The sequence below is a fragment of the Oncorhynchus tshawytscha genome, linkage group LG11 (genome assembly GCF_018296145.1).
Source record: "Oncorhynchus tshawytscha isolate Ot180627B linkage group LG11, Otsh_v2.0, whole genome shotgun sequence".
Classification (NCBI taxonomy): domain Eukaryota; kingdom Metazoa; phylum Chordata; class Actinopteri; order Salmoniformes; family Salmonidae; genus Oncorhynchus; species Oncorhynchus tshawytscha.
Genome location: NC_056439.1, coordinates 19,437,086 through 19,450,905, shown reverse-complemented (window position 1 = coordinate 19,450,905; position 13,820 = coordinate 19,437,086). Strand labels below are relative to the sequence as shown.

Here is a 13,820-nt window from a genome sequence, read left to right as displayed (position 1 = left end):
ATGAACGCAGCTTTGTATTTAATATATTGGGTAGAAAACGTAACATTATACTAGATAATCCACACATGTACCGTAAAAGGTACCGCTCAGTAACATGTGAGTTCCTATATGTACCTCTGAAGTTACCTGATGTGTACCTTTGACCTTTTTGTACACCAGGGAAGGGATATACCACAACCAGACTCTTATTTTTGAGAGTGTGTGGATATATGTTTAACCATCTGGTGGTATTGCTGAGACATTAATGCACTCCAGATCAAAAGGTTGCAAGTTCAAATCCCAAGAGCATTTACGCACTTAGGGCTAGATTCTATCAGATCCGTGCTAGTGGACAACCACATAGTGTTTTGTGGTGTGCGATGTCGGAGCTGGAACAGCTGGCAAATCCACAAGCGTCTCCTGGCTTTATACCAGAAGCAGAAATTGCCATTGGCTGCACAGAGCTGCATTAAGATAAATCCCATGCAGCTTTGTTTACAAGTTGAAACACTGGAATGTGATATAAATATGAATGAAAATATGATTGTCTTTAATGATTTTCAATTTTAGTGTCATCGTTTCTATATAGCCTACACTTTTTTTATTCTGAACTCTTATTCTGAGCCGCTCACCAATTTGACAGCTCTAATGTAGTAACATCTCTGACACCGTCAAAACACCAGCTTTGTGGCTGTCGGCTATCGTTTGCTTATGCTGTTCATGCTTGTAGTGAAGAGGGCACGACAACACCTCTTTCCCCTCAGGAGGCTGAAAAGATTCGGCATGGGCCCTCAGGTCCTCAAAACCTTCTACAGCTGTACCATTCAGAGCATCCTGACTGGCTGCATCACCACTTGGTATTGCAACTGTTTAGCATCTGATCGCAAGGAACTACAGAGGGTAGTGCGTATGGCCCAGTACATCACTGGGGCCAAGCTCCCTGCCATCCAGGACCTATATACCAGGCGGTGTCAGAGGTCTAGAACCAACAGGACCCTGAACAGCTTCTACCCAAAAGCCATAAAACTGCTAAATAGTTAGTTAAATAGTTAACCAAATAGCTACCCGGATTATCTGAATTGACCCTTTTTGCACCAACTTTTTTGACTCATCACATATGCTGCTGCTACTATTTACTATCTGTCATTTTTATTCTTAGTTATATGTACAAAAATACCTCAATTACCTCGTACCCCTGCACATGGACTCAGTACAGGTACCCGTTGTATATAGTCATCATTACTCATTGTGTATCTATTATTACTTTTATTATTACGTGTTTAACTTTTAAATGATTTATCTATTTCCTTTCTCTCTGCATTGTTTGGAAGGGCCCTTAAGGAAGCACTTCACTGCTAGTCCACCCCTGTTGTTTACAAAAAAATGTGACTAACACAATTTGATTTTGATTTGATTGAATCTTGGCCTTAAGGTCAAGTGTCCCTGAGCACTTTTAATTGTTAGTTTTAATCACACAATTATCGACTTGATTCTGGGCAACTTTCAGCAATATTTTTTATTTTTATGTTTAGCTCACATAATATAATTGAAAGTATGCATTAAGGTGTCTGAAATAGAATAAACGTGTCAAAAACAAATGTAGACATTCTTAAATGCATTTCTATAGCTTCCAAAATATATGTTTTTACAATGGAGGAGGAGTACCAAGATGGCTACGCGGTGGCTTCAATACATAGCCCCATGTCAGTCATCCAGGGTTGGTTGTTCTCCACCAATCTCTATTCGCCAGATTGAGCCATGAGTTCTAATCAGTGGAGGCTGGTGGGAGGAGCAAGGAGGACGGGCTCATTGTAATGGATGGAATGGAATTAATGGAACGTTATCAAACACATCAAACATATGGAAACCACATGTTTGACTTCGTTCCATATATTCAATTTCAGCCATTACAATGAACCCGTCCTCCTATAGTTCCTCCCATCAGCCTCCACTGGTTTTAATTATTGATGCTAGGGGTTCCGTGGCTAAAGCAAATAAATAACTGGGCAGAGGGCATCCCTGTCATGACCCTCTTGATAACCTAAATGGATCAGAGATTTGTCCATTTGTTCGTATAGCTCACATGTGAAAACATGTGTTTTTGAAACACTTCACATGTGATCACGTGTTTTCAAATGCGCATGTCCATATGTTATCGCTGTTCAGCTAAAATATGACCCCACCTGGGATTTGAAATCACAACCTCTGGATTTGAGGTACGCTGATCTTTCTAGTGTGCCACATATTCATTAACTATAATACATCTCTGCACTTAGCAAAAGAGTGCCATCTGCACTGCTATTTTAGTTATCAGTTATTCAGAATATTCTCTCATCGTTGATTTCATATAATTATTTCAGCCGTTTGAGAGTTTTCAGTATAGTTTTTCTAATGATGGTGGTGCATATTATTCTGTTTTATGTTACTCCTGAATCACTATGATAAATATAATTGTTTATCTTGAGTGTATTTACTTTAAAGTCCAAAGTGTAGGAATACAGATTAAATCAGTTACTGATACAGATATGGTGGCGTATGTGAAAGGTTATGTGATCACATGGGAAAATCCACATGGAAAACCTCATGTGGGGAAACTTCAATATTTATTCTGCCGATTCTGTTGAAAAGCATTTCTTAAACAGAAGCAAACGGAATGAAACGGGGATACACATACCTGAATTTGTCCAATATAAACTCTTGTTTGCAACTGTTGGACTAATGATTACACCCTAGATTTGCTAGATGTAGGCAGGAGTGTGCAAGCCGGTATTGAATGTGTCACTGTCTGTCATTACTCAACTTTTTCTCTCGATCTGTGCACCTCTGTCGTAAACCTTCATTCATAGGCCAGGTTGTAGCAACCTCATGATGGGTGTAGAGAAAATGTGAGTATCATGTAGGAAACTAAACCTATCTGGGTGAATGGAATATGAATAACAGTCATCCAATATGCTGTATTAGAAATAAGGCCATGTTCATAAATCATCTTAAACGGGCCCGGCCGCCACTGAATTAGAACCACAGTAATACAGTGGTAGCTATTTAAAACGGTGCTACTTTTTAGCCAATTAAGCTAAAAGATCAACTTTAAAACATTCAGGCTATCCTAACTTCCAATTCTCTATAAATTAAAACTATATAAATTTGCATACATTTGCATGAAATAACTCACCGCGGTAACTCTTGAAACATTCAAGCTAGAGACACCAAACCAACTTTATCACGTTCAAGCTATCCTAACTTCAAATTCTTAAAAACTTTGATCAACTATAATTATATAACTTAACAATAATTATATAAATGTGCATACATTTGCATAAAATAACCAACCCACAGTAAGTCCTGAACCATTCAAGATAGACACCAAACCAACTTTCACATGTTCGGCTATCCTAATTTCAAATTCTATAACACATTATAGTGTATTTTCTGTAAGCCAGCGACAAATAATAATAATAATAATCTCAATTTAATCCATTTTAAATTCAGGCTGTAACACAACAAAATCTGGAAAAAGTCAAGGGGTGTGACTACTTTCTGAAGGCACTGTAATGTTTATTTATCTGAGAATTTTGAATTGTCAAGAGGTGCAAAACAAGGTTTCCGTCTATCACTGAATGGATTTCTTAAGGCCATTGAATTGTTAGCAATAAAAATCTGATCCAATTGTAAAATTAAGGGGATAGAAATGAATGGGTTAGATACAAATGTATGCCGATGATTCAAATTCAGACTTCTAGTTTCGGCCTTCTAGGCAGAGTTGCAAAGAAAAGCCATATCTCAGACTGGCCAATAAAAAGAAAAGATTAAGATGGGCAAAAGAACACAGACACTAGAGGAACTCTGCCTAGAAGGCCAGCATCCCGGAGTCGTCTCTTCACTGTTGACGTTGAGACTGGTGTTTTGTGGGTACTATTTAATGAAGCTGCCAGTTGAGGACTTGTGAGGCGCCTGTTTCTCAAACTAGACACTCTAATATACTTGTCCTCTAGCTCAGTTGTGCACCGGGGCTTCCCACTCCTCTTTCTATTCTGGTTAGAGACAGTTTGCTCTGTTCTGTGAAGGGAGTAGCACACAGTGTTGTATGACATCTTCAGTCTCTTGGCAATTTCTCACATGGAATAGCCTTCATTTCTCAGAACAAGAATAGACTGCCAAGTTTCAGAAGAAAGTTCTTTGTTTCTGGCCATTTTGAGCCTGTAATCGAACCCACAAATGCTGATGCTCCAGATACTCAACTAGTCTAAAGGCCAATTGTATTGCTTCTTTAATCAGCACAACAGTTTTCAGCTGTGCTAACATAATTGCAAAAGGGTTTTCTAATAATCAATTAGCCTTTAAAATGAAAAACTTGGATTAGCTAACACAACGTGCCATTGGAACACAGGAGTGATGGTTGCTGATAATGGGCCTATGTAGATACTCCATTAAAAATCTGCCGTTTCCAGCTACATTAGTAATTTACAATATTAACTATGTCTACACTGTATTTGATGTTATTTTAATGGACAAAAAAGGTGATTTTCTTTCAAAAACAAGGACATTTCTAAGTGACCCCAAACTTTTGAACGGTAGTGTATTTTGATTTGTTTAAACACTTTTTTGGTTACTACATGATTCCATATGTGTTATTTCATAGTTTTGATGTTTTCACTTATTATTCTACAATGTAGAAAATAGTAAAAATATAGAAAAAACCCTGGAATGAGTAGGTGTGTCCAAACGTTTGACTGGTACTGTGTATAAAGACAATATAGAAAAGGTACCTCAGTGTGTGAGAGCAGTAGGCCAGTGTGTTGGTGACGGTCATGGAGGAAGGACAGGTAACGGTGTTTGGGGTTCTTCGCGATGTCAACAGCGGAGGCCTGGCACAGGAGCCACCTCGTGAAGGGGTACTTACTGTACACACACCTAGAATGCTGCCATTGAGAAGCTCCGGTTGAAACACAAGGATAGACATTTGTATAATATCCATTATAAACAAACCCCCTCAATCACACCTACCAGGTTTTCACCTTCTCCTTCATTGGAAATCAAACTGAGTGTGTCATCTAAACAAGAGAGAAAACAGTTTGAAACAGGCTTCCACAACGACAAAAAAACATGTTATGAATCCGTATGGTTCATTTATTGGAGGTCATGATAAAGCCATACCACTGAAATAGATGCGATCTGTCACACATTGAGAGGAAAACCACAAGGTGGTGGCAGAGTAGTCCATCTATGAAGGAGAAATACAATGACGTGTTAACTGTTTTCTTGGGAGGCACTCTGCCCCTACTATATCTGAGAATAGCTTGAACAACTGACATGTTTACAGACCTGAGCCAGTGCAGGGAGGAACAGCAAGGTGAACTGTAATATTCAGAGGCAAAGATCAGTACCACAACACAAACTGTTCAGATAAACTATTTATTGACTAGTAAGGACCATAAAGAATGTTCATGCCAATCAAATGGCTCTGTGCACAAAGTCAAATAAAATGTTACTTGTCACATGCGCCAAATACAACAGAGCCAGTGAAATGCTTACTTACAAGCCCTTAACCAACAATGCAGTTTAAAGAAAAATACCTACAAAGAAAAGAAATAAAAGTAACAAATAATTAAAGAGGAGCAGTAAAATAACAATAGCGAGGCTATATACAGGGGGTACTGGTACAGAGTCAATGTACGGTGGCACCGGTTAGTCGAGGTAATTAAGGTAATATATACATGTGGGTAGAGTTATTAAAGTGATTTATGCATAGATAATAAGAGAGAGTAGCAGCAGAGTAAAGGGGGGGAGGGGGTGCAAGTAGTCTTGGTAGCCATTTGATTAGATGCTCAGTAGTCTTATGGCTTGGGGGAAGAAGCTGTTTAGAAGCCTCATGGACCTAGACTTGGCGCTCCGGTACCACTTGCCATGCAATAGCAGAGAGAACAGTCTAGGACTAGGGTTGCTGGAGTCCATTTTTAGGGCCTTCCTCTGACACCGCCTGGTATAGAGGTCTTGTCCATTTGCTCTCATGCATGTTTCAGTGTTACATGTCTCGAAGCAAGCATACAGTAGAAGTAATTTAGCTTGTCTGGTAGGCTCATGTCACTGGGCAGCTCTCATCTGTGCTTCCCTTTGTATTCTGTAATAGTTTGCATTCCCTGCCACAGCCAATGAGCGTCGTAGCTGGTGTAGTATGTTTCGATCGTAGTCCTGTATTGACGCTTGCCTGTTTGATGGTTCGGTGGGGGCATAGTGGGATTTCTTATAGGCTTCCGGGTTATAGTCCCGCTCCTTGAAAGTGGCAGCTCTACCCTTTACCCATTTGCGGATATTGCCTGTAATCCATGGTTTCTGGTTGGGGTATGTACGACAGTCACGGTGGGGACGACGTCGCCTATGCACTTATTGATGAAGCCAGTGACTGATGTGGTGTACTTCTCATTGCCATTGGAAGAATCCCAGAACATATTCCAGTCTGTGCTAGCAAAACAGACCTGTAGCTTAGCATCTGCTTCATCTGACCACTTTTTTATTGACAGAGTCACTGGTGATTCCTGTTTTAATATTTGCTTGTAAGCAGGAATCAGGAGGATAGAATTATGGTCAGATTTGCCAAATGGAGGGCGAGGGAGAGCTTTGTATGCGTCTCTGTGTGTGGAGTAAAGGTGGTCTCGAGTTTTTTCCCTCTGGTTGCACATTAAACATGCTGGTAGAAATGAGGTAAAACTGATTTAAGTTTACCTGCATTAAAGTCCCCGGCCACTAAGATCGCCTGTGGATGAGCGTTTTCCTGTTTACTTATAGCTGTATACAGCTCAATGAGTGCGGTCTTTTTGGCAGCATCGGCCTGTAGTGGTATGTAGACAGCTACGAAAAATACAGATGAAAACTCTCTAAGTAGATAGTATGGTCTACAGCTTATCAACAGGTACTCTACCTCAGGCGAGCAAAACCTTGAGACTTCCTTAGATATCGAGCACCAGCTGTTGTTTACAAATATACATTGACCGCCACCCCTTGTCTTACCAGAGACGGCTATTCTATCCTGCCGGTACAGTGTATAGCCCACCAGCTGTATGTTACTCATGTCGTTGTTCAGCCACGACTCAGTGAAACATAAGATATTACAGTTTTTTATGTCCCGTTGGTAGGATATAGTTCGTTGAATTTATTATCCAGCGATTGTATAGCAAAGGCAGATTAGCCACTCTTCGGCGGATCCTCACAAGGCACCCGATCTCTTTCCGGGAAACCTCTTCCGTCTTTTTCTCCTGCGAATGACGGGGATGAGGTTTCTGTTCGGGTGTCTGGAGTAAATCCCTCTTGTCCGACTCATTAAAGAGAAATTCTTCGTCCAGTTCAAGGTGAGTAATCGCTGTACTGATTTCCTGAAGCTCTTTTCGGTCATAAGAGACGGTAGCAGCAACACTATGTACAAAATATGTTCCACAAAATGCAAAAAAGCGAACAAAATAGCACGGTAGGTTAATTAAGAGCTCATAAAACAGCAGCCACCCCCCCAGTGCCATCTTTAATGGTGTAAATGAGTGTGTGTGTGTGTCTAGTACATTGAGAGTGCCTGTGACAGGGGAAAGGAGATCCTGGCTGATGAAGAGCCCCCGGTTGGTCAGCAGGAACAGGTGACAGTTGGTCAGCTTCAGGTCCACGATGGAGATCCCCGCACAGCCAGACACACACACTGTGGAGATAGCAGGTCAGTTATACACACACACACGCATGCGCACACACACACAGACAGTGGGGGATCAGTAAGTCAGAAAAAGTTAGTTCCCTGCACAGCCAGACACACACACTGTGGAACATCAAGAGACTGGTCAGCAGCCAGACACACACACTGTAGAGGACAATGATAACAGCCATTAAGGCCCTTTTCAAGTGATCTCTCAGCTCGGCTCACCTTCGGTGTGTGAAAATGGTATTAGAGTCATTAATAACCAAATAATACAGGACCGGCTAAAGACAATGCACTGAAAACTACTGTACAACACACTCACTCACTGTATCGTTGTGTATCAAACAGCAGAATAAGGGATGTTGAAATACAATTCTAAGTAATACAGTATATATCAAAGCTGCAACGTGATGCTCTACCTTCATTGATCAAGCTACATAGTGATCTTGTGGCGTTGAACCATCGTCCCTGAGCGGTGAAGGCAGATTTGGTGACACTGAGAATCACCCCTACAGTTACAATGGGAGAGGACAGAAGACCTCAGTAATGATCACTGACAAAGTCCTATGAATGAGTACAAGCAGGGGTAGAATTGAATTGGAATGTTTGAGAACTGAGATCCCCATGTGAAACTAATTTTAACAAGTGCAAATTGCTTTCAAGCTAAATGACCTGTGATGTTACAGTGATTTTTCTTCTAATTCTACCCCTGCGCAAAAGCATCCATTTTTGGATCAGTGGCCAGGCAGACAGGCATCGAGGCATTCAGTTAATGTTCGATTGACCGTTACAACGGGCAAAACGAGTGACCTAAGTGACTTTGAGCGTGGTATGATCGTCGGTGCCAGGCGAGCCGGTATCTCAGAAACGGCCACCCTCCTGGGCTTTTCACGCACGACAGTGTCTAGGCTTTACCAAGAATTGGTAAACATCAAGTCAGCGGCAGTACTGTGGGCGAAAACAGCTTGTTGATGAGAAAGGTTGAACGAGAATGGCAAGAATCGTGCAAGCTAACAGGCAGGCCACAAACAGACAAATAACGGTTCAGTACAGATGTGGTGTGTAGAACGGCATCTCGGAACACACAACCCGTCAATCCTTGTCATGGATGGAAAAACATTGCCTGGAACATTGACAGCGACTTCAGTTTACTTGAGTGGCCTTCGCAGTCCCCAAACCTCAACTGAATAGAGCGTATTTGGGATGAGATGGAACGGGCTGTTAGCAGCATGAATGTATCGCCGTCTAATCTGCAGCAACTCTGTGATGCCATCGCGTCAGCCTGGACCAACATCGCCGTAAAACGTTTCTGACGCCTTGTAGAATGCCTGAAGAATTCAGGCTGTTCTGAAGGCAAAGGTGGATCCGAACCGGTACTAGGGTGTACCTAATAAACTGGCTGGTGAGTGTATACACAGGGCACATAAATGGCCTGTTTGTCTGCAGTTAGTTCTCTATAGTTAAAGTATGTTCTGTTTGTCATAACATGTTTGTGTGTGTGTGTGTGTGTGTGTGTGTGTGTATACAGTATGTCTTCCTCACCTGTGTGTCCTCCTGGAGCGAAGACAGGTGCCAACACGGCCACATCACCGGCACAGGGACTCTGGCTGACCTGTAGTTGCAGGACCCGGTGGAGATGTGGTTCAATGATACGAGACGACAACTCCTCCCCTATCGTCCACTGCAGGATGGGCTCTAAGGGAGAGATGCCATGGCAAATGCAATTCTGACAAACTTATTGAAATTCACACTCATACTGCTAAGATACAAGCTTAAAAGGGCAATCATTAGTTGAAACAATAACAATGTGAACAAGCCTCTCTCATTTTTTTAAGTGGGAGAACTTGCACAATTGGTGGCTGACTAAATACTTTTTTGCCCCACTGTATATCATTCATTTGTAAGTCTAAAAATGGATGTATCAACTGCAGATTGTCCCTTTTCATTGTTTTACATTTACCCCCAATTGGTACAGTCTTGTCCCATCGCTGCAACTCCCCTATGAACTTGGGAGAAGCGATGGTCAAGAGCCATGTGTCCTCCGAAACACGACCCTGCCAGGCCACACTGCTTCTTGCCAAACTGCTCGCTTTACCCGGAAGCTAGCCACACCAATGTGTTGGAGGAAACACCGTCAAGGTGGCGACCGCAGTCAGCTTGCAGGCACCGGGCTCGCCACAAGGAGTCGCTATAGCGCGATAGGACAAGGAAATCCCAGCCGGCCAAACCCTCCCCTAAACCGCACAACGCTGGGCCAATTGTGTGCCACCTCATGCGTCTCCAGGTCACGGCCAGCTGTGACACAGCCTGGGATCAAACCTGGGTCTGTAGTGATGCCTCAGACTGCTGCGCCACTCGGGAGGCCCCAGAATGCCCCTTCAATGTAAGTCTAACTGACTTACTAACTGTAAGTCGCTCTGGATAAAAGCATCTGCTGAATTTAATTTAATATAACAATGTTAATAGGGGATAGATAGATAATATAGGAAATACTATCAATGCCTTTAACCATATTATCATTGTGGAAAACCCCATCTCTTCTCAGCTATCCGGCGTTATGATCATAAAGAAAAGATTGCCACCTAGAGGTAAACCGGCACCGCAATTAATTAGTCATTGGCAAAAATATCCAAATTCAAAACACCCAGTGCTTTGTCACAGAATCACAATAGGCCCTTCCGTCCCCTAGTCCAACCTCTGGCCACGTCCAGTAGTGTTCCCTTCAGTGTGTCCAGGATGGATCCCTTGCTGCTGAACATAGAGAAGCCATGGAACATACTGAATTCCACATACCACTCATCCACAGGTGCTGCCACTAGGGGAATGGGGGGGGGAGACAGAGAAAGAGGTGCAGAGAGGGAGAAGACAGGTTTAAATAGGCCAATCAAGCCTGTGAAGGGCTGCTGCAAGTAGATATTGTAGTAGTACGTCGATATTTCAAGTAGCCTTGGTCTTCAAGTAATAGCTGGGTAGCCTGGGTACCAGTCTTTTTAGCTAACATTCCACTCCTTGGCACTCCTGTCATTTGCCAAAGAGACTTTTCATATTTGAAGATTGAAGAAAGGCCATTCTATCATTAATGAGCTTGAGATCACCTATCAGAATCCAAGATGGCGTAGCAGTCGGATGTGTGTTTGTCTCCCGTGTAAATAGTCCTAGTTTTTTTCGTATACATTTCGTATATATTTTAATCTCACTTTCCATCTACAAACTGAATATACTTTCCTGCAACCCGCCTCACCAAATGTGGTACGGATATGCTATTTTTTTATACTTTAGAACCGGAACCCCCATCTGAAGCTAGCCAGATAACTAGCTACTAGCTAGTTAGCCATTGCTGCGGTCTTCACCGTTACCTCGGACACCAGCCAGCTTCAGCGCGTGCCAATACCTGCCAGTCTGCAAGCGCAATATCAACCCAGAGCATATCGGACTGCCTTTTCTCTACCACATCACCGGATTCCTGACGCAAGCTCTGGACCATTACGCCGGATCATGGCAGCTAGCTAGCTGCAACCGAGGGCTACTGCTGGCTAACGCCTCTGTCCTGAAGCAAGCACCAGTTAGCCTCTCCCGGCTAGCCGAAGAGGTCTACCAGCGAATTCTTGGGCATCAATACCTCTTTTGCCAATTGGCCTGGACCCTTTATTGCCGACACGGAGCCCCGCCGATCCATTATGACTGGTCTGCCGACGTAATCGTCCGTGGTGGTTTCAACAGGCTTTTCCGTTGCAATGTTGTCGAAGACCCATCTGCTATCCCCGGCCCGCTAGCTTTCTGAATCGCTGTGTCTCCAGCTCGCCTAGCGTAGCAGCGACTCCCGAACGGCTCCCTGACTCACCTATTGCTGCTCATTGGACCCTATGATCACTCGGCTACACATGCCTCTCCCTAATATCAATATTTATTTATTTAACCTTTATTTAACTAGGCAAGTCAGTTAAGAACAAATTCTTATATTTTCAATGATGGCCTAAGAACAGTGGGTTAACTGCCTGTTCAGGGACATATGCCTTGTCTACTGCTGTTTCGGTTAGTTATTCTTGTTTTATTTCACTGTAGAGCCCCCAGTCCCGCCCAACATGCCTTAGATAGCTCTTTTGTCCCACCACCACACACGCGGAGACCTCACCTAGCTTAACTGGTGCCTCCAGAGACACAACCTCTCTCATCGTCACTCAATGCCTAGGTTTACCGCCACTGTACTCACATCCGACCATACCCTTGTCTGTACATTATGCCCTGAATCTATTCTACCACGCCCAGAAATCGGCTCCTTTTATTCTCTGTTCCCAACACACTAGACGACCAGTTCTTAAAGCCTTTAGCCGTACCCTTATCCTAATCCTCCTCTGTTCTTCTGGTGATGTAAAGGTTAACCCAGGCCCTGTAGCCCCCAGCACCACACCTATTGACCCGGCGCTCTCATTTGTTGACTTCTGTAACAGTAAAAGCCTTGGTTTCATGCATGTTAACATCATAAGCCTCCTCTCTAAGTTTGTTTTATTCACTACTTTAGCACACTCCGCCAACCCTGATGTCCTAACTATGTCTGAATCATGGCTTAGGAAGGCCACCAAAAATTCTGAAATTTCCATCCCCAACTACAACATTTTCTGACAAGATAGAACTGCCAAAGGGGGCGGTGTTGCAATCTACTGCAGAGCGAGCATGCAGAGTTTTGTCATACTATCCAGGTCTGTGCCCAAACAATTTGAGCTTCTACTTTTAAAAATCCACCTTTCCAGAAATAAGTCTCTCACCGTTGCCGCTTGTTATAGACCACCTTCAGCCCCCAGCTGTGCCCTGGACACCATATGTGAATTGATTGCCCCCCATCTATCTTCAGAGTGCGTACTGTTAGGTGACATAAACTGGGATATGCTTAACATCCCTACAATCTAAGCAAGATGCCCTCAATCTCACACAAATTATCAAGGAACCTACCAGGTACAACCCTAAATCCGTAACTATGGGCACCCTCATAGATATCATCCAGACCAACTTGACCTCTAAATACACCTCTGCTGTCTTCAACTAGGATCTCAGCGATCACTGCCTCATTGCCTGTGTCCGTAATGGGTCCGCGGTCAAACGACCATCCCTCATCACTGTCAAACTCTCTCTAAAACAGATAATGACCTCATCTCGTCAGTAGAGAATGCCTGGTTGCCATTTAAAGTGCTTTCCTCACCATCTTAAATATACATGCCCCATTCAAAAAATGTTGAACTAAGAACAGATATAGCCCTTGGTTCACCCCAGACTTGACTGCCCTTGACCAGCACAAAAGCATCCTGTGGCGTACTGCATTAGCATTGAATAGCCCCCGCGATATGCAAGGGAAGTCAGGGAAGTCAGAAACCAATATACACATATACACAACCAATATAAGATTAGCTTTTTCAAACAGAAATTTGCATCCTGTAGCACTAATTACACATTTTTTGGGGACACTGTAAAGTCCATGGAGCATAAGAGCACCTGCTCCCAGCTGCCCACTGCACTGAGGCTAGGAAACACTGTCACCACCGATAAATCTACGATCATCGATAATTTTGACAAGCATTTTTCTACGGCTGGCCATGCTTTCCACCTGGCTACCCCTACCACGGCCAAGAGCTATGCACCACCCGCAGCAACTTGCTCAAGCCCCCCCCCCCACTTCTCTTTCACTCATATCCAGACAGCTGATGTTCTGAAAGAGCTGCAAAATCTGGAACCCTACAAATCAGCTGGGCTAAAATTATCCGCCAAAAGTTTTGCAACCCCTATTCCTAGCCTGTTCAATCTCTTTCTTATCGTCTGAGATCCCCAAAGATTGGAAAGCAACTGCGGTCATCCCCCTCTTTAAAGGGGGAGACACTCTATAAACAAACTGTTAAAGACCTATATCCATCCTGCCCTGCCTTTCTAAAGTCTTCGAAAGCCAAGTTAACAAACAGATCACCGACCATTTTGAATCCCACCGTACCTTCTCCGCTATGCAATCTGGATTCCAAGCCAGTCATGGGTGCACCTCAGCCACGCTCAAGGTCCTAGACGATATCATAACCGCCATCAATAAAAGACAGTACTGTGCAGCCGTCTTCATCGACCTGGCCAAGGCTTTCGACTGTCAATCACCGCATTCTTATTGGCAGACTCAACAGCCTTGGTTTCTCAAATG

The 13,820-nt window shown here is 43.2% G+C and overlaps 1 protein-coding gene across 1 annotated transcript in view; it reads right to left on the bottom strand.

Annotated features, from left to right (window-relative positions):
- The window catches only part of LOC121847724 (cation channel sperm-associated protein subunit beta-like), a 40,176-nt gene that overhangs the window by 17,225 nt on the left and 9,131 nt on the right, over positions 1-13,820 (bottom strand). The window contains exons 6-13 of the mRNA XM_042329898.1: positions 10,347-10,466; positions 9,194-9,346; positions 8,071-8,160; positions 7,527-7,657; positions 5,302-5,334; positions 5,134-5,200; positions 4,984-5,030; positions 4,746-4,898 (exon numbers count right to left, since the gene is read on the bottom strand). Coding sequence (XP_042185832.1) covers positions 4,746-4,898; positions 4,984-5,030; positions 5,134-5,200; positions 5,302-5,334; positions 7,527-7,657; positions 8,071-8,160; positions 9,194-9,346; positions 10,347-10,466 — 794 coding nt within the window. The remainder of the gene's footprint in view (positions 1-4,745; positions 4,899-4,983; positions 5,031-5,133; positions 5,201-5,301; positions 5,335-7,526; positions 7,658-8,070; positions 8,161-9,193; positions 9,347-10,346; positions 10,467-13,820) is intronic.